Source organism: Bufo gargarizans, chromosome 5 (genome assembly GCF_014858855.1).
Source record: "Bufo gargarizans isolate SCDJY-AF-19 chromosome 5, ASM1485885v1, whole genome shotgun sequence".
Classification (NCBI taxonomy): domain Eukaryota; kingdom Metazoa; phylum Chordata; class Amphibia; order Anura; family Bufonidae; genus Bufo; species Bufo gargarizans.
The window spans coordinates 309,884,858-309,899,726 of record NC_058084.1 but is presented as its reverse complement, the minus strand read 5'-3'; the positions used below and the strand labels follow the sequence as shown (position 1 = coordinate 309,899,726).

At 41.0% G+C, this 14,869-nt stretch overlaps 1 protein-coding gene across 1 annotated transcript in view; it reads right to left on the bottom strand.

Annotated features, from left to right (window-relative positions):
* Positions 1–4,087: 4,087 nt before the first annotated feature.
* LOC122938966 (leukocyte elastase inhibitor-like) overlaps positions 4,088–14,869 on the bottom strand; it is a 62,830-nt gene continuing 52,048 nt past the window's right edge. Inside the window, exon 7 of the mRNA XM_044294859.1 lies at positions 4,088–4,601. Within this exon, the coding sequence (XP_044150794.1) occupies positions 4,206–4,601 (396 nt within the window). The 3' untranslated portion in view covers positions 4,088–4,205. The remainder of the gene's footprint in view (positions 4,602–14,869) is intronic.

Below are 14,869 nucleotides of genomic sequence, written 5' to 3'. Positions count from 1 at the left end.
GTAACATGAAAGACGCTCCTTATGGTGGTCCCCTACCCGAAGATGTAAGTTATGGACAACGTGAGTGAGGTTTCTCTGAGACAGAGGAGCAGAGTCAATAGCGAATATGGGAATGGGTCTCTGCAGCGTACAGAGAGACAAACCCATAGTGCGGGCAAAATGGGCATCTATCAAATTTACCCCTGCACCACTGTCTAGAAAAAAAGAAATAGACTCCGTCTTAACACCAAAAACAATAACCGCTGGCAACACAAATTGAGATGTTCGTATGGAGGAAACGTATACCCCCCGGCTGACATCCTCCGCACAGCCTGGGGTTAGTAGTTTTCCGACGTTTTTTGTTTTTGGGAAAAGGAGGGACAGACATTAATGAAATGACCCTTCCCCCCACAGAAAAAACAAGCCCCCCACCTACGGCGAACCTCAGGAGGACGGACCTGACGAGAAGTTCCTCCTAGCTGCATAGGCTCATCCAAGTCCGTACAGACTAACTGCTGCTTGGGAGAGGTTACCGATTGCTCAGGAATTTTCGATCTCTCCCTAAGACGTCTATCTATCCTGATAGAGAGGGACATAACAGCATCAAGGGAGAGGGGGGTCTCATACAGCGCCAGCGCATCCTTAACCCTTTCAGATAACCCAGAGCAGAACTGACTCCTGAGAGCCGGGTCGTTCCACTGAGTATCCGTAGCCCACCTGCGGAACTCTGAGCAATATTCCTCTGCTGGCCGATCTCCCTGTAGGAGTCTCCGTAACTTCGACTCAGCCAGGGCGACACGGTCAGGGTCATCATATATGAGACCCAAAGCCCCAAAAAATCCCTCCACTGACCGGAGAGCCTGGGAACCAGGGGGTAACGAGAACGCCCAGGATTGCGGGTCCCCCTGAAGCAGGGAAATAACAATCCCCACCCGCTGTTCTTCATTACCTGAGGAGTAAGGGCGCAGCTTAAAATATAATTTGCAGGCCTCACGGAACAACACAAATTTGTCCCTTCCCCCAGAGAATCTGTCAGGAAGAACAACCTTGGGTTCTGTAACAACCTGGTTACCCATAGCAACCGCTGGGCTTACGGTCTGCTGCATTTGCTGCTGCTGTTGGAGGACAGACGCCTTCAATCCTGCCACCTCCAAAGACAGGCCTTGAAGCTGTTTTGCCAAAGCAGCAATAGGATCCATATTGGATTCTAAGTAGAGAAAAAAAAAATTAAATATATATATATATATATTTTTTTTTTTCTCAAAAAATAAGGGCCAGTTATAATATCACGATCGGCGTAACTGTCACATACGTAACACGGAGGGAGGAAAAGAGGGAGGCCCTGCCCTAGTGAGAGGGAAGGTGGTGACCCCTGACTCACCTTGCGTCTGGCACCTGGCTGCCCTGTCGTCCCTAGACGGGTTCCTCACCCGTACGCCGATCACGTGCCTAAAACCCTGGCTTTCCCTAGGATGAGCCCTAGATAGTGAACAGGGCGGTGGGAACACTAGTCCGCACCACTAGCTCTAGAGGAAAACACCAAGGGGAGGACAGACAATACAAACTAAACATATAATCCCAGGTGGGCAACAACAGGAGACAACAAAAGCCCAACAGGGATCCGGAGGGTAGCACTCTGGAACAACAACCAGATTCTCAGCTCCAGTGGGTCAGCATAGATGTCCAGGCAGGAAGCTCTATAACTGGCAACAAGAGAAGTGTGAGAGGAGAATATAAGGAGTTTGGGAGTGGCAGACAAGAAACAGCTGAGGAGGAGAAGCTACGGATCCCTGAGCGAGACAAAAAGGATAGCAAGGCAAACACAGAAAACAAACACTATGAAACACCGTGATCTTTAGACATAGAGCGCGCAGCCACCCGCTGCGACTTCCTGACCCCGGGTATAACGGAGTCAGACGTGGCTCTTGACACCCTCGTGACAACAACGGTGTAAAAGGAGTGCGCTTCTTCTTGGCGCTAACATCGACCTGTTAGGCTGAGTTCATACTTGAGTTATTTGGTCAGTTTTGACACCATGACTGCCCAAATAAGTAAAGTGTGCAGTGATTCTAAGAGCGACGCCTGTCATCTGCATGTCATACTGATTCACAGTATTATTTCACTACCACAGTAGACTCCCTATGCGTGTTACTGCAAGGCACAGTGTTCTACACCACTATAAATGCTCTCTGCAGCCAGGAATAACCAGTTTTTTAACGAAATTTGCCGTGAATAAATTCGGATCGAACCAAAAAAAATTTAAGAATGCGACAAACCGGCCGAATTGAATTTTTTTAAAATTCGCTCATCTCTAGTGACAATATATCCATCAATCAGTTTATAATTATATGATTTTACAGTATGGCAGGAGTGCTTAGAGACAACACATGGATCTTATAGGTATTAACTCAGGACTACTTGTATGGGGGTGCCAGTGGTATTAGGATGCTGCTTTGTCTCCTGTCAGCTCAGCTTGGCTTTTTCCAGAGGGGCGCATGTTGGGCCACTGACTACATAATAATAAACTAGGTCAGTCTCATGCCAATAATATATGCTCATGATATTTTACCAACTCAAAAATAAAAAACATTAAGGCTAGTTTCACATCTCTGGAGCAATTCCGGCAGAAGGTCTCGGCAGAGAACAGCCTGCTAGAATTCTCCAGATCTGGCACTGTCGGATGCAACCGAAATGTCCGCCGGGTACATTAACTATAATGGGGTCCAGAGAAGATCTGTCCGCTATCCAGCAGAAATGATAAAAATCAGCCGGACAAAAACGGCTGCATGCTACAGTTTGTGTTCCTGACGATCCCTGGCATTCTCTGCCAGAAATGGCTACCAGATTACAATGCAGAGATATGAAACTAGCTCCTAGTGTGTTTTCTGTATTAGGTTTTTGATGCAGTTTATGAAGTCAAAGCCAAGAGTGGATCCACAAAGAGGAAATTACTTTATACTTGTCCTCTTTGATCAGTTCCTGGATTTGGTTTCAAAAGCTGTATAAAAACAGAATGTGGAAATCCATTTTAAAACCACTGACAAGTGAATTGTATAAGACTGATTATCTTGTTACAATGGCACTGTCAAGGAGTAGAGGCCAAATTGTGCCAGTCAGATGACTAGGTCACAGCTGTGTAGTGGAAAATTGTTCATAGTGCCTACGCTCACCTCTGTCCTCTGCCGAAAGCATCAACAATAGGCACGTGAGCATCACAACTTAACCATGGAGCAATGGATGAAGCATGGTCTGACCATTCACTTTTTGTTTTAAATCATGTAGATAGCCAGGTGCATGTGCATTCCTTACTTGGAGAAGAAAAGGCCAGAAGATACACTATGGGATGAAGGAAAGCTGGCAGAGGCAGTGTGATGCTCTGGGCAAGGTTCTGCTGGGAAACCTTGGGTCCTGGGAATTTTTAATAAAAATGTTGCTCCATTTGGCTGCTGCAGCCTGCATGCATTCTACAGGGGCTGCTCTTAAGGGGTTAATTCTTAGCCCATTACGATCATGTCATGGGGGTTGGCGATGGGGTGTTACTAAAGTTGCATGATGAGGGCTGTGTGGTGTCTCTGTTCTTGGCCAGTCAATCACACCCCTCATCCCACGAGCTATAATGTGGGTTTAGCTTTTGTGCTTGTATTATCACTATGCTGTTTTGTTATAGCACTGGACCTTAAGAGAAGACTTTCCAATGTTAGTGTACAGGACGTCGCAATCAGTTTCAACTGTTGCACTTCTTGCCTATGGTAGCTTCAATAGTGCTTTGCCAAATTTGTATGTGATTTGCTACACCCCATATATTTCTTATGTGAAAATTGCCTGTATTTCTCATGCAATTGCATGTTCTTGAGGGTCAATGGGAAAGATTAATGAAAACTGTCTAACATAAGAACACTTTACCAACTACCAACGGACTACCAACCATGGCACATTCTTCATTTTATAATCTTTTTTTATTGGACAGTTTTTATGAATCTTGTCCAATGTATTCTTAAGGGTTGCAACTATGGGAGCTGTCATGCTGCAAAATCTCTTCATGAAGCCCTAGTCTTGGTGAAAATGCCGACTGTCACCTCTAGTTCATTAAGTACACAGAGAAACAAGCCTTACTATAAGAAGAATAGTTCCTTTATTTTCATTTTTCTTTGATATATGGCACAATCAAGCCTATAAAATGGAGTGCTCGTCATATTTAGGCAGCTGAGTTGTCAGTATTTGCTTTTTTATGGAGTGCTGTATTTGCCAAAGAAAAGAATGTTCTTAGTGTCGTTGTGCTGAATGAAGAAGAGAAACGGGTGATCTGCATTGAATTCCTCTTCACGGGACAAGCACATCAATGCAATGCCAGCCGTGGCAGCCGCAGCCTCTGTGCCTTCTTCATTTACCTCCACAAAAGACTTGTGAATGACTTCAGATAAGAAAAGATTTGGAGATCCTGATATGCCGGATAGATCTGCACGAGCTGCATCAAAAATATCCACCATTCCCAGAGCAGATAATGTTGATTTCAGCTTGTAATTTTCTTCTAATTTAAATTTTGGCAGATGCACACGTACATCAATTGGATACATGTGTTGTGTCCATTCCTGAAGTTTTTCTAAGGTAATTTCCTTTTCAAGCTGCAACAAAATTTACATATAGTGTTTAAATGCTAATTTAAGTTGAGTAATGTTCACACAGGCTCATTTCAATTCCCCCTAAAAATATTCCAAATATATATATATATATATATATATATATATATATATATATATTTATTTAAAGTAGCAAAAAGGCAGCACTCCAAAATCAGTAAAAATTAAAGAAAATAACTTTATTCACCCATCTGAATACGCAACATTTCAACTAGAGCCTTTCTCAAGATATATATACAGTTGCAAGAAAAAGTATGTGAACCCTTTGGAATGATATGGATTTCTGCACAAATTGGTCATAAAATGTGATCTGATCGTCATCATAGTCACAACAATAGACAATCACAGTCTGCTTGAACTAATAACACACATATATATATAAAAATAAATAAATAAGCAATGAAACACAAAGGCGGCACTGGACAAAAAGAATGGCGGGTGCTAGGTCCAAGGGTATAGCTGCATACCCTGTATAATAGACAGAAAACCGGACAGCACTCCAGGTAAAAATAAGTGGTTTATTCACCCATGTGGTGTAGGCAACGTTTTAGCTCATACAAAGAGCCTTTTTCAAGCTTGAAAAAGGCTCTTTGTATGAGCTGAAACGTTGCCTACACCACATGGGTGAATAAACCACTTATTTGTATCTGGAGTGCTGTCCGGTTTCCTGTCTATATAAATAAATAAATATATACTGTGGATATAAAAAGTCTACACACCCCTGCTAAAATGTCAGGCTTCTGTGGTGTACAAAAATAAGACAAATATAAACTGTACCACTATAAACTGTACCACTCAATTGAAAAACAAACTGAAATCTTTTAGGTGGAGAGAAGAAAAAAAAATAATAACTGGGGATGTAGCTGTGTTCAGAATTAAGCAATTACATTCAAAATCATGTTAAATAGGAGTCAGCATACACCTGCCATCATTTAAAGTGCCTCTGATAAACCCCAAATAAAGTTCAGCTGCTTTAGTTAGTCTTTCCTGAAATTTTCTTAGTCGCATCCCACAGCAAAAGCCATGATCCACAGAGAGCTTCCAAAGCATCAGAGGGATCTCATTGTTAAAAGGTATCAGTCAGGAGAAGGCTACAAAGGAATTTCCAGAGTACAGTGAAGACAGTCATCATCAAGTGGAGAAAATATGGCACAACAGTGACATTACCAAAAACTGGACATCCCTCCAAAATTGATAAAAAGACAAGAAGAAAACTGGTCTGGGAGGCTACCAAGAGGCCTACAGCAACATTAAAGGAGCTGCAGGGATATCTGGCAAGTACTGGCTGTGTGGTACATGTGACAACAATCTCCCGTATTCTTCATATGTCTGGGCTATGGGGTAGAGTGGCAAGACAAAAGCCAGAAGAAAAACATCCAAGGCAGGCTACATTTTGCAAAAACACATCTGAAGTCTCCCAAAAGTACGTGGGAAAAGGTGTTATGGTCTGATAAAACCAAGGTTTAACTTTTTGGCCATAATTCCAAAAGATATGTTTGGCGCAAAAACAACACTGCACATCACCAAAAGAACACCATACCCACAGTGAAGCATGGTGGTGGCAGCATCATGCTTTGGGGCTGTTTTTCTTCAGCTGAAACTGAGGCTTTAGTTAAGCTAGAGGGAATTATGAACAGTTTCAAATACCAGTCAATATTGGCACAAAACCTTCAGGCTTCTGCTGGAAAGCTGAACATGAAGAGGAACTTCATCTTTCAGCATGACAACGACCCAAAGCATACATCCAAATCAACAAAGGAATGGCTTCACCAGAAGAATTAAAGTTTTGGAATAGCCCAGCCAGAGCCAAGACCTGAATCCGATTGAACATCTGTGGGGTGATCTGAAGAGTGCTGTGCACAAGAGATGCCCTCGCAATCTGACAGATTTAGAGTGTTTTTGCAAAGAAGAATGGGCAAATCTTGCCAAGTCAAAATGTGCTATGGTGATAGACTCATACCCAAAAAGACTGAGTGCTTAAATAAAATCAAAAGGTGCTTCAACAAAGTATTAGTTTAACCCCTTAAGGACTCAGGGCGTACCGGTACGTCCTAAGTTTAAATCGCGATTGCGGCGCCCCGGGGGTTAATCCGAACAGGATGCCGGCTGAAATCATTCAGCCGGCATCCTGTCACAATGCCAGGGGGGTCATGTGACCCCCCCCCCCCCCCGTATCAGCGATCACTGCAAACCGCAGGTCAATTCAGACCTGCGGTTTGCTGCGCTTTCTGCAGTTTCTGCCTAAAATATCGATCCCCCGCCCACCTCCTCTTGAAAATTCATTGGTGTTCAGTGGTTATACCAGAGTGTCAGCACATTGCTGTACGGACCGCTGTATGGAAAAGGTTAACTGTCAGGGTCAGGGAGCTCCCTCCCTCTCCCATCAGACAGGATGGGGTGACAGAGGTAGGGAGCCCCCCTCCTTACCCTTCCCCGTCTGCGAAGTTGTGGCCACAACTGAGCAGACGGGGAAGGCTCCCATGGCAACAGGACACCTTCTCAGACATCCTGCTGTCCATGGTGCTGAACAGATCTGTGCTAAAGGCATAGATCTGTTCAGACAAAGTGTAAGTAAAATACAGTACAAAACACTATATAGTGTACTGTACTGTATTATACAGACATCAGACCTACTGGATCTTCAAGAACCAAGTGGGTCTGGGTCAAAAAAAAAAAGTGAAAAAAGTTAAGATAAAAAAAAAACATTTATCACTGAATAAAAAAAATAAAAATAAAAATACACTACACATATTAGGTATCGCCGCATCCGTAACGACCTGATCTATAAAACTGTCATGTTACTTTCCCTGCACGGCGAACGCCATAAAAAAAATAAAAAAAATATGAGAAAATTAAAATTTTTCCCACCTTACTTCCCAAAAAAGGTAATAAAAGTGATAAAAAAAAGTTGCATGTACGCCAAAATAGTACCAATCAAACCGTCATCTCATCCCGCAAAAATCATACCCTACCCAAGATAATCGCCCAAAAACTGAAAAAACTATAGCTCTTAGACTATGGAAACACTAAAACATGATTTTTTTTGTTTCAAAAATGAAATCATTGTGTAAAACGTACATAAATAAAAATAAAGTATACATATTAGGTATCACCGCATCCGTATAGACCGGCTCTATAAAAATATCACATGACCTAACCCCTCAGATGACCACCGTAAAAAAATAAAAATAAAAACGGTGTAAAAAAGCAATTTTTTGTCATCTTACGTCGCAAAAAGTGTAATAGCAAGCGATCAAAAAGTCATATGCACCCCAAAATAGTGTCAATCAAACCGTCATCTCATCCCGCAAAAAATGACACCCTACTTAAGATAATCGCCCAAAAACTGAAAAAAACTATGGCTCTTAGACTATGGAGACGCTAAAACATTTTTTGGGTTTTAAAAATGAAGTCATTGTATAAAACTTACATAAATAAAAAAAATTGTATACATATTAGGTATCACCGCATCCGTGACAACCTGCTCTATAACATTACCACATGATCTAACCTGTCAGATGAATGTTGTAAATAACAAAAACAAAAAAACGTGCCAAAAAATCTTTTTCTTGTTACCTTGCCGCACAAAAAGTGTAATATAGAGCAACCAAAAATTATATGGACCCTAAACTAGTACTAACAAAACTGCCACCCTATCCCGTAGTTTCTAAAATGGGGTCACTTTTTTGGAGTTTCTACTCTAGGGGTGCATCAGGGGGGCTTCAAATGGGACATGGTGTCAAAAAAAACAGTCCAGCAAAATCTGCCTTCCAAAAACCGTATGGCATTCCTTTCCTTCTGCGCCCTGCCGTGTGCCCGTACAGCAGTTTACGACCACATATGGGGTGTTTCTGTAAACTACAGAATCAGGGCCATAAATAATGAGTTTTGTTTGGCTGTTAACCCTTGCTTTGTAACTGGAAATAAAATATTAAAATGGAAAATCTGCCAAAAAAGTTAAATTTTGAAATTGTATCTCTATTTTCCATTAAATCTTGTGCAACACCTAAAGGGTTAACAAAGTTTATAAAATCAGTTTTGAATACCTTGAGGGGTGTAGTTTCTTAGATTAGGTCACTTTTATGGAGTTTCTACTCTAGCGGTGCATCAGGGGAGCTTCAAATGGGACATGGTTTAAAAAATCCAGTCCTGCAAAATCTGTCTTCCAAAAACCATACGGCGCACCTTTCACTCTACGCCCCGCTATGTGGTCGTACAGTAGTTTACGGCCACATATGGGGTGTTTCTGTAAACGGCAGAGTCAGGGCAATAAAGATACAGTCTTGTTTGGCTGTTAACCCTTGCTTTGTTAGTGGAAAAAATGGGTTAAAATGGAAAATTAGGCAAAAAAATGAAATTCTCAAATTTCATCTCCATTTGCCAATAACTCTTGTGCAACACCTAAAGGGTTAACGAAGTTTGTAAAATCAGTTTTGAATACCTTGAGGGGTGTAGTTTATAGAATGGGGTCATTTTTGGGCGGTTTTTATTATGTAAGCCTTGCAAAGTGACTTCAGACCTGTAGTGGTCCCTAAAAATTGGGTTTTTGTAAATTTCTGAAAAATTTCAAGATTTGCTTCTAAACTTCTAAGCCTTGTAACATCCCCAAAAAATAAAATATCATTCCCAAAATTTTTTAAACATGAAGTAGACACATGGGGAATGTAAAGTCATCATAATTTTTGGGGGTATTACTATGTATTACAGAAGTAGAGAAACTGAAACTTTGAAATTTGCAAATCTTTCAAAATTTTAGGTAAATTTGGTAATTTTTTTTACTTCATTTTACCAGTGTCATGAAGTACAATATGTGATGAAAAAACTATCTCAGAATGGCCTGGATAAGTCAAAGTGTTTTAAAGTTATGAGCACTTAAAGTGACACTGGTCAGATTTGCAAAAAATGGCCAAGTCCCCGAAACGCGTTGTTTCTATTAAACCAAGAAGATTTCTTGCACTGAGATCGTCTTCTCCAGTGATTTTTGCCGAGGCAGAAACCGTCTCTTCTTTTACTGAAAATTATTTTTTGGGGGATTGGACACCCCACCGAAAAGAACAAACAATCTGCGGCTGCAGTCCTGGATAAAAGACCTTATTTCTACTAAGTCTACAGTAGATTTGTGCCTATTCTAGCACAACCCTACAAGGTGAGTGTGGATATTTCCCACCGTATTAATTTGTTTGGCTAAACAATATTACCCTATTGTGCGCTCTTTTTCTATTTTTTCCCCTCATCCGGAGGGGAATTTAGATTTGTCCTTGATAAAAGACTTGGATACTCCAGATTGTTTCTGGATACTCCAGATTGTGTGAGCAGCACATAGGACCTAACAAGAATTTCCAAAAGAGGACCCTGACCAACCAAAAGAAGACATTGATTACATCCTGAACAGAATCGAGCAACGTTAACACCTGATATTTCAATATACCAGGAACCAAGTGGAATGCAGCACAACTACATTTGAAGAAGAAAATGCAAGTACTATTGACGAAAAATCATTATTAGATTTATTTCACAAACTAGAAAAACGTATAACTGATGAGATACAACACCATCTGGATGCCACTTTTTTGGAAATCTATGTACAGGAACAAATTGTTCCCCGTTGCCTGAGACTACGTTTTGACAATTCTTTCAAGGACGATGTGACTTTTGGCATAGAATGGGATAAATACCTACTGGATTGTGCCAGGGGACTCATTGTCAGACTGATTGAAAAAAGGCGGTCCCTCTACATAGACCTAGGGGTGAAAATATCTGACTGCTATACAGAACTGTCCAAATTTAGATCACATATTAATTTTCCTAAATTTGACCGATTAATTACCACAAGGGTACTAACGTTTGAAAAAGAAACCCTTAACAAAAAAAGCGGCAAGCTGGCCAGAGACCGCAGTGATTTTGCTAATAAAATTATAAAATTCTGGAAAAAAACGGCTCCACCAAAAAACCCACGCCATATTCCAGAAGTAAAAAATAACTTGGGACCTAACAACACAGCATTTAGAGAAGAAACAGGCCTTACTGCTTTAAATACATACGCAAAACAAACACAGAACCAATATTACCGACAACAGTACTACAAACCGCGTAATATGTATTCATATAGAAATAAATTCACCAAAAAAACCCACCCTCAGTCCCACCCCAAATCTGACCAAAGGGAATCACTTACCCACTCAGTATCACTATCTACAAGGAAGATAGTACCAAGCGTCCAGAATAATACACATGATACGGATAAACCTTCTATCAATACTATCCCTTCCAATAGGGGTACGCCTAAATCACAGCCAGATTCCTCCAAATTGGAGTTCCACTCTCCATTACTTACACCTAGCAAACTAGGTACGTTTTCGATCTCCAACAATACCACCTCCACCACATCTCCATCGATTGTATTTCCTGAAAAAATCATGGAAGAATGTGGACCACTCAACCTCCCATCCACTCTTTTTTCTACTCACCCACCATCAACCTCTTTACTTCAGTCTAGGTGTTCTACTCCCTCTAATTCCTCAGACGTAGAAGCCGACTTGCTCCTCACTGTACACACGTGTACATCCCCTGTGTATTGTACAACACCCGACCCTCTGGTACCCAATACACACACCAACACTAGCCACTCCGACCCTCAATCTATAGAAGATCTCTCTATAGCAGGCCCCTTTTTTATGGCTCTACCGCCCCTCACACATCCCACGGCAGCATACCCCATTATGAAAAGCCCAAAAACAACCAACATTACACATTTTTTTCACCCACTAGGCCGAAAACCTACGAAAAGAAAAAACACAGAAGAGGATGTCGAGCAGGAAAAAACAAAAATAAAAAGGAAAATCTGATTGAGAACCAAAATCCAAAAAATACTAAAAACCAGCTGGGTATCTTCAATTTATCATCATATGTTTTAAAAAAAAAGCAGAAGTTGCAGTACTATCCAAAGGCCTGTCATTCTGGCCAACAAATAAAATCAATGAATTCGATCTGTTTTTAGACCTAAACCGGTTCATAAAAAAACTCACCTTGAAACAACACTTTAAAATGCTAGAAAACACAACAAGAAACCCACAAACAGTAACAAACATCACTCCAACATCCGAGGGAGATGACGTGAGAGCCATCCCATCAGAACTTAAACCACCATCTAGTTTTTATCCCATTCACCACAAAGGTAATTTCTTGGAGACGTTTTATTCCTTAGTGTCCAATGATTTTAGACAAATCAACCAGGAAACCATACCACACCTCCATAAGAAAGATAACCTTAAACCATGTGGGAGAATAGCCCTCAAAAATCTACAATCCAACTCAAATATAGTAATAAGAAACGCTGACAAAGGAGGCGGAATTGTAATCCAAAATAGAGAGGAGTACCTGAAAGAAGCTCACAATATACTCTCAAACACCAATTACTACCAACCGCTCTCCAAGGACCCGTCTACCGAAGATAGAGATGATTTCGAGAGATTAATTAAATCAGCAGCCAGAGTTCTTGATAAAAAGGAGAAAGAGTATATCCTAGTGAAAGAATCTACTCCTGCGACTTTCTACCATCTTCCAAAAATCCATAAAGATCCAATAAATCCCCCAGGAAGACCTATTATCTCCGGAGTAACCTTTCTCACTCGAAATCTCTCCCACTGTATTGACGTACACATCCAGAAATATGTCCTTAACTTAAAATCATATTTAAAAGATTCTACATCCCTTATAATATCTATAAAAGATCTAGAATGGAGAGAAAGCTATCACTGGTTGACCCTAGACGTGTCAGCCTTATACACAAACATATCCCACGACTTGGGGCTAAAATGTGTTTCCTTTTTTCTAAACAAAGACCCCGAAATGCTTATGGAACAAAAAACCTTCATTATAAAGGGTATAGAATTTATTCTTACCCACAACACATTCACTTTCCAAGACCAGATCTACAAACAGACAAGGGGGACCGCGATGGGGACGCGTTTCGCACCAAGCCTAGCAAACCTTTTTATGGGAATGTTTGAGGAAACTTTTATATACCAAAGTAAATTCTGGCCAAATATCGTCTTTTTCAAAAGATATATTGACGATCTCATTTTTATTTGGGATGGGAAGAAATCTACAATTGAGGACTTCATAACCCACCTCAATGCCAACAACTGGGGCATCTCGTTTATAGGCACATCGAATAGGATGAAAAATAGAATTTTATCCTAAATAATGAAATAAAAACCCGTACCTTTTTTAAAAAGGTAGATAGCAACAGCTATCTCAACTTCGACAGTATACACTATAGGAAATGGAAGGCAAATATGCCATTTAGTCAGTTCAAACGCATTCGGCGCAACTGTACACTTGATACAGACTTCACCACACAAAGCAATATTCTCACATCCAGGTTCAGGCAAAAGGGTAACCTAGCAACATCATTACGGGCGCCAGAGACAAAGACAAAACACTAACACAATCAGAATGCCTGGTTCCAGCAGAAAAAAGAGGGGAAATGACTGATCTCAGCTCCTACAGCTACAATTTTGTGACAATCTACAATCAGAAACATCCTGCCATAAAGGCGACATTGGGGAGATATTGGTATATTTTGAAAAGAGACCCTATACTAAGTCAGATCATCCCAGATATCCCACGTTTCACATATATAAGAGCAAAAACACTGAAAAACATTCTGGCGCCTAGTAAATTAAGACCAGTTACACATCCGAATAATGATCAGGATATGGACACTAGGGCCCTGAAAGGCAGCTTCAAATGCAGTCACCTAAGATGTCTATGCTGTAATAGTATCCACCAAAGAACATCCTTTCATAGCCGCATCACTGGAGATTCCATTCCAATCCAACACCATTTAACTTGTAACTCCAGCTATGTAATATATGTACTTGAGTGTCCATGTAATCTACAATACGCAGGCCACACCATACAAACTCTACGTAACCGTTTAAACAAAAACCTCTCAAATATAAATTAAAAATTCATGAAACATAGCAGCTGAACACCACGATGGTACTAGTGTTGGGTTCACTGTAACACCTATTGAATATATTCCAATTCACCTCCAAAAAGACGTCCAATACCTCAGACGTCGTGAGATGTATTGGATATTTAAACTTAATAGCCTAAATCCCTATGGTCTGAACGAGGCCTTCGAAATCAATCTATAAATATATACATCAAAAAGGCCACTGTTTATCAATTACCAGCTGTCTTCTATAAACCTAGATCATTGACTAAATATCTGAACAAATACAGACAGTCTCTTTACTATAGTGCTATTTATAGCCGTTACCACTGTGTACACACGAAAAGGTTTATGTAATGATATACCTCTGGCTTGCCATATACAGGGAGTGCAGAATTATTAGGCAAATGAGTATTTTGACCACATCATCCTCTTTATGCATGTTGTCTTACTCCAAGCTGTATAGGCTCGAAAGCCTACTACCAATTAAGCATATTAGGTGATGTGCATCTCTGTAATGAGAAGGGGTGTGGTCTAATGACATCAACACCCTATATCAGGTGTGCATAATTATTAGGCAACTTCCTTTCCTTTGGCAAAATGGGTCAAAAGAAGGACTTGACAGGCTCAGAAAAGTCAAAAATAGTGAGATATCTTGCAGAGGGATGCAGCACTCTTAAAATTGCAAAGCTTCTGAAGCGTGATCATCGAACAATCAAGCGTTTCATTCAAAATAGTCAACAGGGTCGCAAGAAGCATGTGGAAAAACCAAGGCGCAAAATAACTGCCCATGAACTGAGAAAAGTCAAGCGTGCAGCTGCCAAGATGCCACTTGCCACCAGTTTGGCCATATTTCAGAGCTGCAACATCACTGGAGTGCCCAAAAGCACAAGGTGTGCAATACTCAGAGACATGGCCAAGGTAAGAAAGGCTGAAAGACGACCACCACTGAACAAGACATACAAGCTGAAACGTCAAGACTGGGCCAAGAAATATCTCAAGACTGATTTTTCTAAGGTTTTATGGACTGATGAAATGAGAGTGAGTCTTGATGGGCCAGATGGATGGGCTGGATTGGTAAAGGGCAGAGAGCTCCAGTCCGACTCAGACGCCAGCAAGGTGGAGGTGGAGTACTGGTTTGGGCTGGTATCATCAAAGATGAGCTTGTGGGGCCTTTTCGGGTTGAGGATGGAGTCAAGCTCAACTCCCAGTCCTACTGCCAGTTTCTGGAAGACACCTTCTTCAAGCAGTGGTACAGGAAGAAGTCTGCATCCTTCAAGAAAAACATGAT